Source organism: Sinocyclocheilus grahami, unplaced genomic scaffold, assembly GCF_001515645.1.
Source record: "Sinocyclocheilus grahami isolate Dianchi unplaced genomic scaffold, SAMN03320097.WGS_v1.1 scaffold19.1, whole genome shotgun sequence".
NCBI classification, from domain to species: Eukaryota; Metazoa; Chordata; class Actinopteri; order Cypriniformes; family Cyprinidae; genus Sinocyclocheilus; species Sinocyclocheilus grahami.
In genome coordinates, this window is record NW_015505198.1 from 804,472 (window position 1) to 825,416 (window position 20,945).

Below are 20,945 nucleotides of genomic sequence, written 5' to 3' on the forward strand. Positions count from 1 at the left end.
TTATACATACATACATACATAATAAATATACACAACACACACACATACATTGTGTAAACAAACTTTTATTTTAGATACGATTAATTGTAATTAATCGTTTGACAGCCCTAAAATATACATATTATTATAAATAATAATAAATAAAACAGATTTATTCATTTAAAATTATTATATAATATATTAAATTAATATATGATTAAAATAATAATACCATATTTCGTATAGATTATAATACATAGTTGAAATAAATATGAATATTAAATATCAAATATAAAATTAAATATCTACAAATAACATTTATAAATGATAATAAAAAAAATTAAAATATATAAATATTAAATAATAAATATTAATATAAATAATATATTAAATATAATATATATGAGATTTATTTATGCGAAAAAAAAAAAAAAGTTTGGCTAAAAAACTTTGCCTTCATTCACAACATTTTTAAGTTCTCTCGTAAAAAATTAACCTTTTCGTTTTGCGTTCCCCCCAAAATATTTGCATTTGCTCAACAAATCTTTTGTGATGGAAATAATATGCATTGGGAAGAAAAACTATATTTCAATGCTTTTGAGTTCTCTTGCAAAACTTTCGAGGTCCCCTGAAAAAAACTGCATTTGTTCTCGTAAAACTTTTGAAAAAATTCTGCCATCACTCACCTACAAGTTGTTCCAAATCTGTACAAGTTTCTATCTTCTTCAAAAAACGATATTTTGAAGAATTTGAGTAACCAAAAAAAATATGTCAAAAGTCAATGGCTACCGTAAAATTTTTGGTTACCAACATTCATCAAAATATCTTCTTTTGTGCTCAACAGAAGAAAGAAACAGGCTTGGAACAACATGAGAGTGAGTAAATGATGACAGAATTTTCATTTTTGGATGAACTATCCCTTTAAGGAGAGAAAACCTGGTCTCACCTGGTCTCTCCGTTACCAGGTAATGTTGAGCCGTACACTGGCATCGGCCCTCCATCTCCTCCGGGGCCCCCAAGCATGCATATCTGCTCCAGAGGTGGCCCTCCTGGACGATTCTTGGGACTCTCTATGTACACCATGCCATCTTTACGAAACCCATGTCTCCCAGGGGACCCTCGTCCCGGGTGGCTCCCATACGGATCCCTGCCATCAGACAGTTTTTGAGGCGAGGCTGGAGGTAAGGTGCGGAAACCCATCGTAGCATATGGATCTGCGTATATAGGACCGCCAGGCCTGTAGAGGGTGCCCTCGAGCTCACATTGCAATGCCGCAGCGGGGTAGCCACCAATAGAGCGCACAGATCCGCGGCGGTACGCCAGAGCCTGCGGCGAAGCCACGCTGAGCCGAGGATCCTGGACTAGTGAATAAGGGTCTGCGTATATAGCTTCATTTTTTAGCAACACCACGCTCTTCGAGGACGATGCAATTTCCTCGTCCGGTTTCACATCACGCCGTTCTAGAATGGCACTTGGGGAGGGGCAAAATGATGGATGGGTGTGGCCAGACGGATGGGGGGCGTGGCCTCCGGGGTGGGCGTGGTGTTGCTGATAGGGGTGGAGCTGAGGCGACGTATGGGGTCCGGCGTAAGAGGAAGGACGCCCACCCGTGTAAGAAAGACGCGATTGCGAGCGTGACGGAGATCCAGAGGGAGGAGAGGAAGACGGGAGTGTGTTTAAACGCTGCGTGGGAGACGATTCCCTCGAGGTGTACACTAGCTCTCTCTGGAGGAGTTAGAGAGAGAGGAAAAAGTCGGGAGAAGTTAAATGCACATGACATATGACAAGAAAGATTCATAGTATAAGAAGAGAACCGCGCTATTGCATGTTTTCTGTCATTTACATACACAATATAGATTTGAGGAAGGGATAGGATGTGTTCTTCATTATTATCATCTAGTAGGTGAAACTATGCTGTAAAATGACAGAAAAACAATGTAAAATTTCTTAAAGCCTGGAAATAGTTTAACTGTACACAACAATATAAAAGTTTGGGGTCGGTAAAAATTATTATGAAATATTGTGAAAAATTATTACAATTTAACATAACTGTTTTCTATATGAATATATTTTAAAAAGTAATTTATTCCTGTGATCAAAGCTGAATTTTCAGCATCATTACTCCAGTCTTCAGTGTCACATGATCTTCAGAAATCATTCTAATATACTGATTTGCTGCTCAAGAAACATTTCTGATTATCAATGTTGAAAACAGTTGTGCTGCTTCATATTTTTGTGGAAACCATGTGATATTTTCTAAATTCTTTAATCAATACAATGTTCAAAAGAACAGCATTCATTTGAAACAGAAATCTTTGCAATATTAAATATTTTTTATCAATTTAATGCATCCTTGCTGAATAATAAAAAAAAAAACATCTTACTGAACCCAAACTTTTGATTGGTAGTATAAGTTCTAACATAACGGGGAAAAAACATAATATTTAATACATTTCATGGATTATAATACATATTATTTTGTTTTTAAGGAAAAACAAGTTATATGAATCACCTTACTTTTTAGTGAATTTATATTATATTTAAAAATGGTTATTTTACTGTAAAAGAGTGTACAGATGTTATTGTAAGGTAAAAAGCATGAATTATCTTTGCACAAATTATAATTTATGGAGAAAAAGTATGAAACACTTTACAATTTATAGTGAATTTATACTATGTAATTGTAAAAGAGTGTAAAAATATAATTTTAAGCAAAAAGCATGAATTATCTTTGTTTGAATTATTTTTATAATTAATTTATGGAAAAAGGCATATCTAAAATGATAATACATGTACTTTTACAGTAAAACATTAGTAAAAATATGTTTTATGTATACTTTATAAAAAGTATGAAACACCTTACAATTTATAGTGAATTAATATATATATACACACACACACACACACACACACAATTACATATATATAATGACGTAATTTACATTATATTTAACAAAATGTTATTTTACTGTAAAAGAGTGTAAAAATTTTATTTTATGGAAAAAGCATTATCTTTTTCCATTATCTTAATTATATTTGTATAGATTATAATTTAGGGAGGAAATGTATATCTAAAATGATAATGCATGTACTTTTAAAGTAAAACATTATTCAAATTATGTTTTATGTATAATATATAAAAAGTATGAAACACCTTACAATTTAAAGTGAATTAATATAATATATATATATACACACACACACACACAATTACATATATATAAAATGATGTAATTTACATTATATTTAACAAAATTTTATTTTACTGTAAAAGAGTGTAAAAAAATCTTAATTATTTTATAATTTAGGGAGGAAATGTAAATCTAAAATGATAATCCATGTACTTTTACAGTAAAACAGTAAATTATATTTTATTAAATATATGAACTACTGTACAATTTAAAGTGAAATACAAGAGAGCATAATCCATCCGATTATTATTTTATTATTAAAATAATTTATGAATTATGTACAAATTGGAATAATACAATAGTTTCTTTTTTGTTATTAGTTACTGACATTGAGATGTTTTATTTGACATAAAATAGATGATTAAATATGTGTTACACAGCTATGTGTCGACTCACCCGCAGGTCTCCGTTGGCGATGTGTGTGTGGTGTACAGGGTGGGCCGTGTGTTGAGCATTGTAGTGTGTGTCTCGTATCGGAGCCTCTCTGCAGTAAATCTTGATGAGACACCGGTCGTGGATGTCACGAGGGTCCTCCAGCTCGTAGAAGATGTTGCGTGCCTCGTCCTTGATGAGCAGAGCCGTGCCGGGCGAACGCAACGCACCCATCGTCAGTTTCTGAGGGAACATGTGCACGAGGAGGGCGTGAAGCGTCTCCACGCTGGTCAGCTCATGAGTGATGTGCACCCGCCGCGTCTCGTCACCAAACTGCAAGAACAACACCGCTAGAAAGACACAAAAAATTATTCAGTTGATATGCAATACAACAGAAAAATGGTATGAAAGTGGAGTGATACAAACAGTGAAACATTCTCTTGCAGCTATACAAAATATTGAATGCTGCTTGTCCAATCAAATTAGTGAACCAGAACTAACTGTATATAATTGATTTAGTCAGACTCAGTCTGAATGGTTGCATAAGTGCTAAGAGTGTAAAAACACCCAGAACCCCAGAACATTCATTGAAATTATGCTGCAAAATTTACTCATGCAGGGAAATAAATCTATATTTCTGTAGATGCTTCACTTACACTACATTCAAAGTACCTATTTTTATCAGTTCATGCACTCTCTGGGAATCAAACCCATGACACTGATGTTGCTAGCGCAGTAATCTAAGGTTTGAGCTTCATGAATGTATAAAATTAATGTAGATGCATTTTAATATGGCAAATTTGTATAAATATTTTTTAAATTAATAACTGTATTCGGCAAAGATGCATTAAACTGATCAAAGGTGACAGTATGAATATTTATCATTTAAAAAAAGATTTTTCTTTTTCAAATAAATGCAGTTCTTTTGAACTTTTGTATTCATCAAAGAATCCGGAAAATCACAGTTTCTACAAAATATTAAGCAGAAATCAGTCTTCAACATTGATAATAATAATAAATGTTTCTTGAGCAGCAAATCAGCATATTAGAATGATTTCTTAAGGATCATTTGACATTGAAGACTACAGTAATGATGCTGAAAATTCAGCTTTACATCACAGGAATAAATTACATTTTACAAAATATTCAGATAGAAAACTGTTACTTGAAATAAGAAAAAATATTTCACAATATATCCGTTTTTACTGTATTTTTGATTAAATAAATGCAGTCATTGAGAGCGTAAATGACTTCTTACAACCCTAAACTTTTTTACTTAAAAAGGGTTAGTTCACCCAAAAATGAAAATTTCTCACCCTCAAGTCATCCTAGGTGTACTGTATATGACTTTCTTTTCTCAGACGAATCCAGTCGGAGTTATATTAAAAATGGTCTTTGATCTTTCAAGTGGTTTCACTGGCACTCAGCGAGTGTTGCATGCGTCAGTCCAAAAGTATTTAATTAAAAAGCGCCCATCCATAAAAAAAGTGTCTCACACAGCTCTGAGTGCACACACATACGCACGACCGGAAGGAGCGGAAGCGGTCGACTGTGGCATAATAAAAGCTCTGCTGCTTTTGAGCCGTGTGTCACGCTCGTTCAGCGGCCTCGTTTCGCTTCGACGGCTTTCAGCCTCACCCTGCTTCATACTACTACGTTAATAAATTATTAGCTCATCCATGAACATGATTTCTGCCCCGTTGGAGTGCCGTTGGATTTGCTTCGGCTGTGGGGATGAAGACCACAACTCCCATGATTCCACACTCAGTCACAGCGTCATCAAACTAGCCTTTGTCTATTTGTTTATTTTTAATACACGCCCTCTAGCGGCGAAAAATTACATATTGTGCCTTCAATAGCTAATATAGCAAGTATTTATACTTACATTTAAATTTAGTAGACAAAATTTCTAGGTTTTAAACCATTCAGTTTGGTAAATGGCAGCAATAAATGAAATAGTGCACGAAAGCTTGACTAACACTAAAAGTAGAAATAGAATGCCACAGAAGTGTTGATGTGTCATACCTGGCGCGCTCAGTTTAGCCTGGCTGGGCGATCGTGCCAGTGGAAGACTCTGTCTGAGGATGTTGGAGCGACTGAAGCCCAGCGGCAGCTCGGCATCGGCCATGCTTTCCAAATTCTCCGCAGACGCATAACACATTCGCCCTCCTACCTGTTCACCCAGCGACTGCTGCTGCAGCCCCGCAGCTCCGCGTGGAGTCCGTGCCTGCAGGAGACAGACGGAGACAGACAGAGACAGACGGATCAGTGTGTGTGTGTGTGTGTGTGTGTGTGTGCGTGCGTGCGTGCGTGCATGTGTGTGTGATCGAGGGAGGGAACGCTCTCTAATCGCCCGTATTGCAGAAGTAGCAGTTTTGCCAGGGTAATGAAACCCTGTGATGGGAAGGCAAAAGAGCGCCTAGGGAAAATTAGGATGGATGTGGATATGTGTATGTGTGTGTGTGTGTGCCCGCGTGGATATGTGTTGTGTGTGTGTGTGTGTGTGTGTGTGTGTGTGTGTGTGTGTGTGTGTGTGTGTGTGGGTCTCTAAAGTGGTGAAAGGAAACCCATGCAGGCTAAAACATTCTCAAATCATGCTGATAACATGATCAAGTCAGCTCGACTGCTGCTGTCGCTGAAGCAAAAGAAGACAAACCACGTAAGACATCCTCAAATTCATGTCGATTTTTCAATTTAGCTTTTCATTTAAAGTGTTACACTAGTGTTAACAAATTTGATGTCAGTAAGGTTTTTGAAAGGTCTCTTATGCTCATCAAGGATGCAGTTATTTGATAAAAAAAAAAATATATATATATATAGTAAAAGTGGTATTGTGAAATATTTTATATGGTAGTATTGTGAAATGTTTCATTTTAAAATTAAATGTTTTTTATTTGATACTTTAAAATGTAATTTATTCCTGTGATCAAAGCTGAATTTTCAGCATCATTCCTCCAGTCTTCAGTGTCACATGCTCTTCAGAAATCATTCTAATATGCTGATTTGCTGCTTAAGAAACATTTTATTACTATATGTGTTGAAAACAGTTATGGTGCTTCATGTTTTTGTGGAAACTGATAGATTTTGTATTCTTTGATAAATAGAAAGTTCAAAAGAACAACATCTATTTGAAATAGAAATCTTTTGTAACATTATAAATGTCTTAGATGTCATTTTTGATCAAATAAATGCACCCTTCCTGAATAAAAATATAAATTGAAATTATAAAAAAATAAATAAATCGACCTGACCCACAAAGATTTGAAAAGTAGTGCATGTATTGACAAAGAAAAATCTGTTTAAAATACCCATTCAAAATATATTTTCAAATATTTAAATCAATATTTTTAATCACCATAATTAAAAATAAAGCTAAATTTGAAATGTATAAAAAGTTAGTATGATGTTCGAGAGGTTTCCTAAACAACAAACCAAAATGTCAAACCATTTATCGGACAGAGGAAAACTACATGCAAACACTCAACTTTTCAAAGGGAAACTTTTCTACTCACACCATTATCTGCTCTCTTTAAATCTCAGTACAGCACGTGTGGATGCCAGAGATGTGGCAGTGTGTAGAAGAAAAAGTTTGCAGCCTTAAGAATCTTTCTTAACCTGACCACACTGCACCTCTGATTGGCTAATATGTTTTGATTGACATGCATTCTAGCCAATCAGAATACGTGAAGGCTTGACGGACAGGACAGATGTTTGCAGCTGTGCCCCTCCATGCCAAATTCCACGGGTGTTAACAGTCCTGGAATACCGTTCTAGTGAGATCTGTAATCAGGAATGTGCTGTAAGTTTAAAACTTAATTACAAACCAAATAAAGTGAACAGTTTGGCAATATATTGCAGTTAGGTGCAGAAATCTAGTGAGATGCGCAGCATCATTGATTCTGGCATCTGTCTCTGTGGGCTACAGGTTAACGGCTTCACAATAAGTAATAAATACATTAATTAGCATGACAGCATCAACACGACATCGCTTATTGATAGAGAAGTGTGGCCGTTTGTTTTTGGGGCCAGAGAGGGAGCTTTGCTATTGACTTGACAACAACAAGGGAGTGTGTAAAGTGTAAATTTGTGTATATTTATTGTTATTGCTGCTTAAATACACACACACACACACACACACACACACACGTGTTCTTTTGGTATCACTGAGATATATAGTTTTTATTCATATTTTGACTTTAGTTATTTTTATATATTATGTATTAATTTTAATTCAAGTTTCAGTGATTGTTGTGTGGTTCTGTCATTTTTATTAGTTTTCTTTTTTAAATGTCAGTATAGTTTTTATTCACTGTATTTCAATTTTAGTTATTTTAGTATCAAACTAAATAACAATGAAAAATGTTGTAGCTGAAAAGCACTTTATGCTTTTATGTGTTTTTATTTAATTATAATAACCCTGACCCTTAATTATAATAACCCTGTTTTGTTTTTTGATCTATATAATTTTTATTATTTTGTATTTCAGTTTTAGTTATTTTAGTGTCAAGTTAAACTAAATGACAATGAAAAATGTTGTAGCTGAGATAAAATATTTTAAGGCTTTTTTATACTCTATTTTATTTTGGTTAAAATTTATTTTTTATGTTTTTTTTTTAGTTAATTATAATTCCGTTTTTTTATTAGCCTATAGTTGTTTTGTTTGTTTTATAGATTTTTTATTAATTTGTATTTCAGTTTTAGTTATTTTACTATGTCACATTAAAATTGAAAAATGTTGTGAAGTGAAATGAGAAATTTTACTGGAATAAAATAAGTTTAAGTTTTTATATTTTATTTTATTTTAGAGAAAAAATCTGGGTTTAATTTTAGTTTTAGTTAACTATAATAACCCTAACACACATAACCGTGTTATTTTTATTAGTTTTTAATTTCTATAAAGTTTTTATTAATTTTTATTTCAGTTATGTTCGTGCATCAAGTTAAACTTAACTATTACCTATAATAGCCCTGACACACACACAGTTCTGTCAAGACAATAAAAAGTGCATTTCGTTAAATGGATAAGAAATGTCAATGTCGTTGAGAGTATTTGAGAATATGTGCTCCTGACAAAAACGAGATGGCTCTCCAGGTGCACAGTCATCTAGCATCTCTTAACCCGTCATGACTGCCTGCATCTTCCATGAGTCTCCTCTGACTGGAGTGGTTTGTTGTCGTGTGCGTCTGCAGCGACAGCTCCGTGTAGTGTCACTCGAGCGGTTCAGTGAGAACACCTCACACAGACAGTTACAGCTCTGGTGCGTCATACTGATCTGAGAGCGCACTGAGGTCCACGGCTCCACTCTTCCTGGAAACTGAGGTTCACAGATAGCATCCAGTGGGAAGTCGAGGAACTCAGTCCTTGTAATATTGATGCAGCTGTCATACAGATGCAGAATTCTTCACCTCGGTCAAAGGCTGCTGATCGATTGATCAGAGGAGGAAAATGTTAATCCAAGACTGACATCTTGGGCAATTATACACAGCACTATAGAGACTTGATTTAATATAAAGATATTTTTAAAGAAGTCTCTTATGCTCACCAAGGCTACATTTATTTGATTTAAAAAATACAGTAAAAACAGTGAAACATTATTAGAATTGAAAATAACTGTTTTCTATGTTAATATATAGGCCTATTAAAAATGTAATTTTTTCCTGCATGACAAAGCTTCAAAATAACATTTGTTTGAAACTGAAATTTTTCATAAATATCTTTACCATCACTTTTGATCAATTTAATGCATTCTAGTTGAATAAAAATATTACACATCACACGCCTGAATTTCTTAAATTTTTTCTTGTGTTCAACCAACAGAAAATAAGACGTGCACCATTTTTATATTATATAACATTTAAACTAAATTCTGATTTTTTAAAATTATATTTTAGCTAACGTTTTAAGTTTATGCAAGCTCCATAACAAAGAAATTCTTTATTTATTTAGCATTATTTATTATTTACTGAGAGCAAAAGAAACGGAAGGACTGAAAAACTTTGTCACGCTCTAATTATCACCCATAATGCTCACATATACTATTCAGGATGAATTACATTTATCCAAACAGACTATTCAGACTCTTACATTGTTGCAAAAATGTTTTATTTACGATAAATGTCCTTATTCTAAAATAAACTCTTTCTATTCACAAAAAAAATCCTGAAGTAGTATAATGGTTTCCCCAAAAATACTAAGCAGCGCATTAACGCAACTGTTTTCAACATTGATAATAATAAGAAATGTTTCTTGAGCAGCAAATCAGCATGTTAGAATGATTTCTGAAGATCATGTGACACTGAAGACTGGAGTAATGATGCTGAAAATTCAGCTTTGCATCACAGAAATAAATTACATTTCAAAACCTACTCAAATATAAATCAGATATTTTAAATTGTAATAATAGTTCATATTTTTACTGTTTTTACTGTGTTTTTGATCAAATAAATGCAGCCTTAGTGACCATAAGAGACTGTAGGGCATAAGAAAAAATTATTTTAATAGTAGTGTATCTTACCGGTTAAAGCAACCTTGACTAACACTGGTTCCTTTTGAAAATATTTTATGGGATTTTTACCTTTAACAGGATTGGACACTTGAGGACTGAAACAATTTAGAGAAGAGGGATTCAGGGATCAACAGTGCAATCTGTCGAGGCCCGATGACTGGCTCCTTGAGCGAGACACTTAACTCCAGGACGCTTCAGGGCAGAACTGTCCCAGCTATAAATGCATTTTTAATCGCCCAGTATGAAGTGTCTAAATGGCAACTAATTATAAATTGCTGAATTTTTCACATAATCTATTCATTATTGATATCCATTATTAATATTCAGACCTAATATACCCATGTGAGGAAATCCCAACAGCGATGAATGTGTCTGTTTCTGCGCATTGGACGGTTCTCTTGTAGTCCAGCGTGCCGCGAGCTCATCGGTACACCTGGGGCCAATTTAACCAAAACGAGCCGTGTGTTTCCACATGCCATTCCACAAGTTGTCAAAGAGCTTCCAGTCTAGGTTAACCAGGCGGTTTTACTTTCCTGTCTTTGGAAATGTCCCGTTTTACAAAATGTTCATAACAATACATTGCAAAAATAAAAAAAAGAAAGAAAGAAAGAAAAACAACCTGCACTGCTTACCAAAGCAAATGTGTAGTGATTATTTTTACCAACAGAGGACGTTGCAGGAAACAGTCTTCTATAAAATGTGCTGCACACATCTGAATATTTGGGTTGAAGTGTTCTGGAACAGTGTTGTAAATACAACTTAACCACTGATTTCTAGTCGTGTCCATTTTTGGAAGGCCAAACAAAGTAGTTTCACTTTCACAACGAAACAGCGCCACACACGGCGGCCTACAGTGAGCAGAGGCCAGGGGCTAGCGTGAGGAATGGCAGGAGGGTTAGAGTGAGCAGAGGCAATGGTAACGGTAGACTCCCCTCTCTCTTTCTCATTCCAGTGGTGTTTGGAGACGACGGATGCAGCCAGACGGGCAAATACACACAGCAAATACAAGGAAGGATTGAGAGACTCCAAGAGGAAAAAGAAAGAGGGGATTGATCATGAGAGAGAGAGAGAGGGATGGCTAAAAGAAAAGAGCAAATGACAATATGGATTTGCACATAGCTGCAAATATAACCTAGATTTGTACGTTTCCTAGTGAGAATTTCAGTGACTGCACATTTGAAAGTTGCACAGTCACGATGTTAGACTGTTGTGGGTGGTTGCCAGGGTGTCGCTATGCGGTTTCCAAGGTATTTTAGAATGTTGTTGATGTTTAACTAAAACTAAAGGTGTGGAAACTTGAAAATGAGCAAAATTTGTCAATTTTTTTCACCCTAATGTGAAACTCCTATTGGACCGACAGTTTTGTCCACAAAATTTCACCAAATAACGGTAATTGTGACAGCACATTGAAACTATTAAAAACATTTCTGTTAATTGAAATATTCCTGAAATAGTATGTGAATATTAGATGAAAAACTAAAACTAAGTTAAAATTTTTAAACATTGCTTTGGTAACTAACTGTAAGTTTAATTGCTAACTTAAATAATGACTGGATTTTGTCTGTGAAATTTCATTGAACATTAACTAGGAACGAACCTTAAAATTATTAAAAACTATTTTGTTAATTGAAATAATGCAGAAATAAAATTAAATATAAATGTTAGATGACTTTTTTTAAATGTTGCCTTGCAACCAAGTGAAATAATTACTAGCAAAATCTGAAATGAAAATAAATTTAAAACACATACATACACACACACACACACACACACACACACACTCTCTTTAAAAATTATTTTTCTAAATTGTTAAAACTACAAGAAAATACTATTTTGGTTTTTCTACTTCAGAATTTAGTGTTTAATTCAGTGTGTTACTTGCCTTTTTTATACTTAATTGTGAAATTTACTAGCAATTTCTGAGTGAAGACTGTTTCGACACCATTTTTTTCCAGTGAACATATACACACACACAATATGCGCAATAACAGTAGTGATGGTTGACTTATCAAGAGCCACTACTAGAGAAGAATGACTGCAAAGAGGAGGAGGAGGATGAAAGAGATCATTAGAGGTGGGAGGAAGTATGACAGACAGAGATAGGAACACAAAAACCAAAGAACAAAAACCATGACAGGCGGAAAAACACTCATCAAAGGCCTTTTCAATATTTAAACATAATAATGTTAGAACATAAATACAGAAAAGCATTTTTAGAATATCAATTCTAAGCTGGGTGGAATCGGTACAAAACGGGCCCTGATTCAATCCTGCACCTCCCATACAATCACCAAGGCTCAACAAAGGTGTGTTACCTGCTGCCGTGCACAGTTGGTGTTGACCAGCGTGGCAGCGTGCTGTGGAGGGTACTTGTTTCTCTGATGCTCTATGTCGCCGCTCTTGTGGAGCTTAGCATAGGCCTCCATGTCGGGGTTGGAGAGGCGGCGCGTGTTGCTGCCCAGAGTGTGATAGCGGCGCTGATATTCGGCATCATCCCCACGCAACATCACAAGCACTTTATCTTCTAGTTCTCCCTCTCAAACCTGTGGAGAGGAAAAAGTGGAAAGCAAAAGGTCAAGAGCTGGATATCTGGTATGTTGGATGAAGCAGTTCGATATATACATACTAAACGGTTCGAAAGATTAGTATTAGAGCTTCCCAAGTCAATGCATTGTAAAATATGATGTCTAAAGTGACTGGATGGTATGTTATTTTCGATGTATTTTGTATTAGTCAATGTTTTTATGCTAATATTACTCACAACCCCTTGTGCTACAAATGAGGACTGGTTTCTCTGATGTGTTTCCAAGACTAATTTGATGATGTTGTACTAGTATGTCCTAGTTTCGGTGTACTGGCTTACTGTATAGCTGTTAGTACACGCTTTACTATCATACACACACTTTCATAACTCACGCTTTGCAGAAGTATACTTGAATTTAGAGATGTGTTATTATTGTTAACTAAAATGAAACTATTACAAATAATTTGCATTAATTGCAATAAAGATTAAATAAAATGTAAAAAATAAATAAAGCAATAATTTATTAATAAATTTAATAAAATTTATAAATAATATTAATAATAAATTAATAATAAATTAATTCATAAATAATAAAAATTTCATTAAATTAAATATAAGGTTTTTCTAAAACAAATTTTTAGCATAGAGCAACATTAATAGTAGTAGTAGTAGTAATAAATAAATAAATAAATAATAATTTTACCATTACAGGACTATGTAAATGTACTATAAAAAAAAAGAGTCAATTAACTGAAAAAAGTGCTGCATGGACATTATCAAACAAAAAATAAAATAAATAAATGAAATGGCTTGGCAACTACCTGAAATAAAATAAGTTTAAATTGAAGTGCTAAAAATAAATAAATAAATAAATAACTTAAAGCTAAGTAGAGATATTAAATAATAAAAATGACAAAAAGCACATACAACTGCTAAAACTAAAATAAAACTGAAAATATAAAAATAAAAGCCAATTTTAAATATTAATAAATACTATAGTAGTATTATGTACAGACATTTACAGGTACAATCAGATTTTATTAATCAACCAAAACTAAACTGTTTTAAAAATTAAGTTTTAGAAAAGAAAATCTGCTGTGCATCTTGTCATGCAAGTATAGATCATAAATATAAATTACCTATGCAAAACATACCAGCATTTGCTAAAGGGTTTTTAGAATATTGCTATGTTGTTGCCAGGTAAGCGAAGAAAATCCACCCCCAAAAAGTCAAAAGGTTCCATCTTTGAAATTTCAAATATTATAATTACTAACAAGTCCATTCGTGTTGTAGCAGCATCATGTAGCAGAGTTCGAGCAAAGCACTAACCTGAAGAATGAGCAATAATGATAATATTCCTTCCATTAGTGAATATTATTAATTATAGCTCAAATGTTTGAGAAAACTGATCCAGTAATATATGAAGCAACCGTGCAGTGACAGTAAAGACGTGACATTCACATACAGTTGATGTCTTCACACAGCAGTGTACGATACAGTCATATCTCTCAAACCCAACGGGAGGGAAAACTGACGTGTTAAAGGAGGGAAGAGGAAATCAGGGATGTAGATAAGACGGCGAGATGGTGGGACGGAAATTGTCTGATGCTGTGATAAAGGTTGAACATGATAAAACAGGCAACCGTGGGCTGATCGGAGAATTATGAGTCGTGTGTGTTTTGCTGGAGGATATATAACACAGTGAGCTCTATCACATGTCAGCCAACTCTAACGCTGTCTGACCTGTCAAACTGAGAAACACACAGCCATACATCCTCTGGACTCGCTCACAATACCACTATTAAGCTGAGAATGACGTCACGCACACAGAAAATCATTATACAACCAAAGAGAGATGCATTTTGCTCATTTTTGCATTACATTAACACACAGCTACAAGAGTGCTAAAATAATAAAAAATAGGAAAACAGAGCAACAAAATTATTTGCAATAATAAGTAATAATAAATAATTGTATTTTAACACCACAGGACTATGTACTACAATTTTTGTTTATATAATATATGTGTGTGTACTGTGTATATTTATTATGTATATATAAAGACACACACATACAGTATATATTTTGAAAATATTTACATGTATATATTTATATTCATATAATTTATATTATATATAAATATTTAATATATAAACATAACATATTTTTCTTAAATACATGTATGCATGTGTGTGTATTTATATATACATAATAAATATACACAGTACACACACATATTTTATGTACACAAAAACTTATTTTGGATGCGATTAATTGCGATTAATCATTGCCCAGCACTAAAATAAAGTACTAATTAAATAACTAACTAAATAAACAAAAAATACATCAATAAAAAACAAACTAACTAAAAAATTAAGTAAATAACTAAAAACAAAATTGATTAATTAATTAATTATGAAGACTATTAAAAAATACATTTATTTTTATTTTTTACTAATTAAATAACTAACTAAATAACCAAAAATACAAAAACTAAAATAAACAAATAACACAAAATATAAACAAGCAACTAAATAAAAAACTAAATAGCTTAAAACTAACTTGTTAAAATTGTAATTAAAACATATTCGATAAATAATAAATAAATAAAACAAAAAAATTTAATAAGTAAATAAATAATAAAAAAGCTAGATAAATTTAAAAAAAATATTATTAATAAATATTATTAAAATTAAATAAACTACTAAAATATTACCTTCCCTTTTTGTCCCAGTTTGCAGCTTTAAAAAAATTTTTTTTTAAATAAATCTGGTCACAAAACCTGGCGACAAAACAACTCAACACAAATTTTTCATAGGTGTTGTGGAGACTCAACACCCACCGAGGAGCCCAAAATAGAGGCCCAAACTAATAAAGACACCCAAAACAACAAAACCCACAGAAGAGATGGGAGATCAAAGGAGAAAACATTATATTAGCATACACTGGGAGGAAATACAGAAGGAGAAAGCGTTACAGAGAGTGAGAGGAATGGATTAATCCACAGATAGTCACAGAGACCATCATATGCTGATCTACCACAAGAGCTTTAAACCTCCTCTACACCAGAGCAGCTGTAATTAATGAGATGGACAAGTGGGCGGAGCCGGAGACTACAGCAATTGACCAATGAGAGCGTAATTGGGTCTCTTGCAGCATGAAATTATATTTGAATATTACAAATCAGCAAAGTTAAAACAAATTGAGAACATTTTCAGGTACATTTACAGTAAAAAGCAAGTAGTCCGTACAACGTGTGCACTATGTTCCAAGTCTTCTAAAGAGATATGATGCCTAATAAAAGCTGCAAATAACATCATGAAGTAGACAGCTTAAGTAGAAAAGTTAGCACTCAAAAATACACTTCCATCTCATTATATATGGCCTGATGCTGAGAGCACATGATTGAACTTTCTAGGGACACAAGTCATGTCTGTCAGTGAGTAAACAGTCTTCCCAGCTGGGCTAACACACTTTTTCCCACCAGAAGGCAAGGACAGTGACAAACAATGTGAAGTGAGCACACAAATACAACCAGACACAGCTCTACTTAACATTTAATGCTAATTACAGATCATTTATTCATAACGCGAGCTGCTTGGAAGAAACCAACAACTGGGATGGATTCAAGTAAACAACACGTCTGCTATAGAAGGCACTTACTCAGTATTATTAGGCAGTAAATGCTGTAGGAGTGTATAATACGCAAATTAAAACTTAATTCTAGGCTAAATAAACTAGTTTTTTGTTCCTCTTGAAGAAAATGTGGTCCTTGCCTCTGGAAATCTCATAGCGGGGATTGCTGTACAAGGCAAAACTGTAGAAGTTTGTCTACAGTATGTGAAGGTGCTGTGTGTGTGTGTGTGTGTGTGTGTGTGTGTGTGTGTGTGTGTGTGTGTGTGTGTGTGTGTGTGTGTGTGTGTGTGTGTGTGTGTGTGTGTGTGTGTGTGTGAATGTTGCGTAGTGCGTTAAGTTAAATGTTCAACTTTTAAATGGTCATTCCACTGTTTTGCGTCTCATGTTTTTGAACACATAATATGAATGCGGCAACTTTTAACTTGAAACCTTGCGCTTTTAAGCTGTTTTTTTTTTCATTCCACTGCTTGCATCTTGTGTTTTTCAACACAATATCATATTTCTATGTGAGTGGCACGAGTCATTTCTTCAGTAAATCATAATATCTAAATACAGTCATAAATATTTGTTTAAAAGCAAACAATGCATCAGGTTAAAGTTAAGTTCTAACTACATTTTTGCATCGTTTTGAAGAAAATGTGCGTGATTTGAAATATTCCTGCATAAATTGATTTTTTTTTATGTGTAAGACGCTTTGGATAAAAGTGCCTGCCAAATGCATGAATGTAAAGTATGATTCATGTCTAGCATAAACAGCGGGAAATGAGTTACGGTTAAAATTTATGGTTCAGTTTTATTTTAGTATCGAGATACTGTTATACAGTAGTTTTTATTAATATTTTGTAAAGGTTTTTATTTTTTGTTTTAGATAAAGATTTAGTCCTTTTGTTGCGTTTTTGCCATTTTTATGAGTTTTTTTATTATAAATATGTCTATATATTGTATTGTTTTTATTAATTTATTTCAGTTTGTTATTTTAATTCATCAAGATAAACTAAATAAAAATGAGAAATGTTGCCTTAACAACTAGCTGAAATTATTTTTATATACATTTTATTTCAGTTAAAGTAACACTTTTTTTTTGTTTTGTTGTGTTTATGTTTTTTGTTTTTTGTTAATAATAATAATAATAACTCCAAATATAAGCAATCGCAATAGCGATACTTGCAATAATAAATGCAAACAAATAATACATAAAGCAAGACATTTCCTACCTGAAACTGATACAAAGATTTCCATTTTAGCAACAGACAAAGACAAGAAGAGAGCAGGTTTTCAAGCTGTATCATAAGCTGTATCATAACTATATATATATATATATATATATATATAAACTTCCAGGACTGACAGGAACAATTACGCCTTGATGGCCACCAGAAACTTCCATCAAAGCTGAAGTATGTAATTTCTGTGCCACTGGCTGCACCAAACATAACGATAATAATTATTTCCAAACAGGCTTCCTATATCAGCCCTTGTGCCCTGCCAACATCTGCCAATGTTCAGATAAATATTATTATTGGTAGTCATACATTCACAGCAGTGGTTGAGACAGAGGTTGACATGTTATTCCTTTCAAACAAAAAGAGAAAAGTTAAAAGCAGCACAACATTTAAACTCGTTCTAAGAATTCAAGTATTTAAACATTAAATGGTTACCCACTTTTAACCTTTAGGCTCATTTTAATACCAGTTGTGACAACCAATCAGCAGCTAGCAGAGCTTGCAGTTTTACATTTGCATTTAGCAGATAACATAACCAGAGCCAACAATATTTGCATGGCTAATGAGAGGTTTATTAGAGGTTTATTAGAAAGCTATATTAGTTCGATTCTCTCTTTGCTTATTCTCTGTCCTTGGTTATCCTTGAAATCATCTATAATGACAAATGAGCTTGACTAGTGACCATCCATGTGTCCATGTGTTTGTGTGTGACAGAGTGCACAAAGATTGATCACTGCCCAATTTTAACACTCCTCAGACAGACACATAAAGCAAGTGTGGCGTGACAGGTGTTTGACCCCGGCGCCTCGGACACTTCTAAGCAGGTATGAATGATCGGCAACAAGTGTCAGGGGATTCTGGGAATTCTCGCCTGGGGGGAGTCAGTAAAGTGGCCTGGAGATTAATGATCCGTCGTTTGGTGTCAGAAACAGATGAGAGATGATGAAAGCTGGGTGAAAAATAATGGAAAAAGTGAAGCACAGGTAAGATTTTGGGGCTCAAACAAAGTGGTCCATAAATTAAAAATGATGTATTAATTTATTAAATACAATTAAATATCTATAAAATTAAATACTAATTTATATAAGAGGCATTTCAAATTAAGAAAACATTTATTTACGTAATGTAAATTTCTTATTAATTTAACTTTAGGAAATTATATAAATGAATAAAAAATTTAATATAAGAAATAAATAAAATTATAATATAATAAAAAATAGATGTACAAGAATATAATACTTTTGGAAATAATCTGTTGATTGCATAAGGGAAAAATTGAAGAAATCAATTATTTAGACAAGTTGATTATTAACTTAACTGCAGGAAATTATACAGATGAATAAAAAATAAAATAAGTAAATACAACAAATAAATAAATTATGATATAATATAATACTTTTGGAAATAATCTGTATGTTGCATCAATGAAAAGTTAATGAAATCTATTTTTTTAGACAACTTGTTTATTCATTTAACAGTAGGAAATTATACAAATTAATAATAAAAATGATTAATATATAAAAAAATTAAAATGTGTAAATATAACAAATAATGATATAATATTTCTGGAAGTAATCTGTTTAATGCATCTATGACAATTAAAGAAATCAATTTTGCTTATTTAACTTGCTTATTTAATGGTAGGAAATTATATGAATGCATAAAAATATAATATTATATAACAATTAATATTATATTATTATATAATATAATAAATATAATATTTCTGGAAATAATCTGTACACTGTATCAATTGGGGGGGGGAATAAGAAATCAATTATTTAGGCAACTTGCTTGTTAATTTAACTGAAGGAAAGTATATAAACACATAAAAATAAATTAATATATAAAATTAAATTAATAAAAAATTTGATCCAATATGAGAAAGATGATATTGTGTTTTGATTTCTTTTCTAGTCCTGTTTCAGGCCTGATTGTGAGCATAATGAGAAACGCCCAGAGTCCTTGACCGTACGGGGGGCGTGTCCAGTGCTTCTGATTATGACATCACAACAGAGGTCATCACTCATGGTGACCTCGCCGTTAAACACTGTCATGGACACTGTACACACCGTTTGTGTGCCATAGAGTGAGCACACAGGCTGAGATGAGAAAGAAAGAAAAAAAGAAAGAAAGAAAGAAAGAGGCAATAATAAGGATTATGCATGCTGAGTTTAATAATATGATATCATAATGCAGAAATCTAAAAGAGATGATCCATCATCTACAGGTGTTTAATAAAGTAATCTGGACTGTGCTGGACATCAATAACCAGTCCAGCAGCACACAGTAATAGAGAAGTTCATCTAAAGACCCCCTAACCACAGAATGAAAATGAAAGAAAATCAGAGAACATATGAGAAGCCTAACACTGTTTGACAGCAATTTACTGTGCTGTTACAACATCTGCACCACAGCAGCGAATCTCATGATCTGTTATCAGGCTCCACTACCAGGGATTTCCCATCATCAGATGAGAAACTGATGAAATCACATGAATCAGGGGGAAAATGTTTTAGCAAATGAAAATTTACAAAAAAGCATGTGCAATTAGATGTGATTCTACACTACACTACACTTCACATGCATGGGGGCAATTGTGGCCTAATGGATAGAGAGTCGGGCTTGTAACCCAAAGGTCGCAGGTTCGAGCAGGAATTGTAGGTGGGGGGAGTGAATATTCAGCGCTCTCTTCACCCTCAATACCACGACTGAGGTGAGACCCTTGAGCAAGGCACTGGAAAACATATCCCTGGGCTGCCCACTGCTCTGGGTGTGTGTTCACAGTGTGTGTGTGTGTGTGTGTTTCACTACTCACTGCTGTGTGTGTGTGTGTGTGTGTGTGTGTGTGTGTGTGTGTGTGCACTTGGATGGGTGAAATACAGAGCGCAAATTCCAAGTACCAGTCACCATACTTGGCCACAAGTCACCTCCTTTCCTTTCCTACTGTTCAAAGTCTGTGATTAGTAAAATGTTAAAATATTTTTGAAAGAAGTCTCTTATGCTCACCAAGGCTGCATCTATTAGATAAAAATACAGTAAAAAAATTATATTGTGAAATATTATTGCAATTTAAAATAACTGTTATCTATTTTAATGTATTTAAAAATGTGATTTATTCCAGTGATGCAAAGCTGAATTTTCAGCATCATTCCTCCAGTCTTCAGTGCCACGTGATCCTTCAGAAATCATTCTAATATGCTGATTTACTGCTCAAGAAACATTTCTGATTATTATCAATGTTGAAAACAGTAGCGCTGCTTCATATTTGTGACCCTGGACCACATACGGGTCAAATTTTTAAACTGAGATACATCATCTGAAAGCTGAATAAATAAGCATTCCATTGATGTATGGTTTGTTAGGATAGGACAATATTTGGCCGAGATACAACTATTTGAAAATCTAGATTCTGACGGGTGCAAAAAAGATTCAAAATATTGAGAAAATCGCCTTAAAAGTTGTCCAAATGAATTTCTTAGCAATGCATATTACTAATCAAAAATTAAGTTTT

General features: G+C 33.5%; 1 protein-coding gene across 1 annotated transcript in view; it reads right to left on the reverse strand.

Annotated features, from left to right (window-relative positions):
• LOC107555220 (SRC kinase signaling inhibitor 1-like) overlaps positions 1-6,222 on the reverse strand; it is a 29,163-nt gene extending 22,941 nt beyond the window's left edge. The window contains exons 1-4 of the mRNA XM_016237951.1: positions 6,199-6,222; positions 5,568-5,769; positions 3,567-3,892; positions 926-1,704 (exon numbers count right to left, since the gene is read on the reverse strand). Of these exons, the coding sequence (XP_016093437.1) occupies positions 926-1,704; positions 3,567-3,892; positions 5,568-5,769; positions 6,199-6,222 (1,331 nt within the window). The remainder of the gene's footprint in view (positions 1-925; positions 1,705-3,566; positions 3,893-5,567; positions 5,770-6,198) is intronic.
• Positions 6,223-20,945: the final 14,723 nt, after the last annotated feature.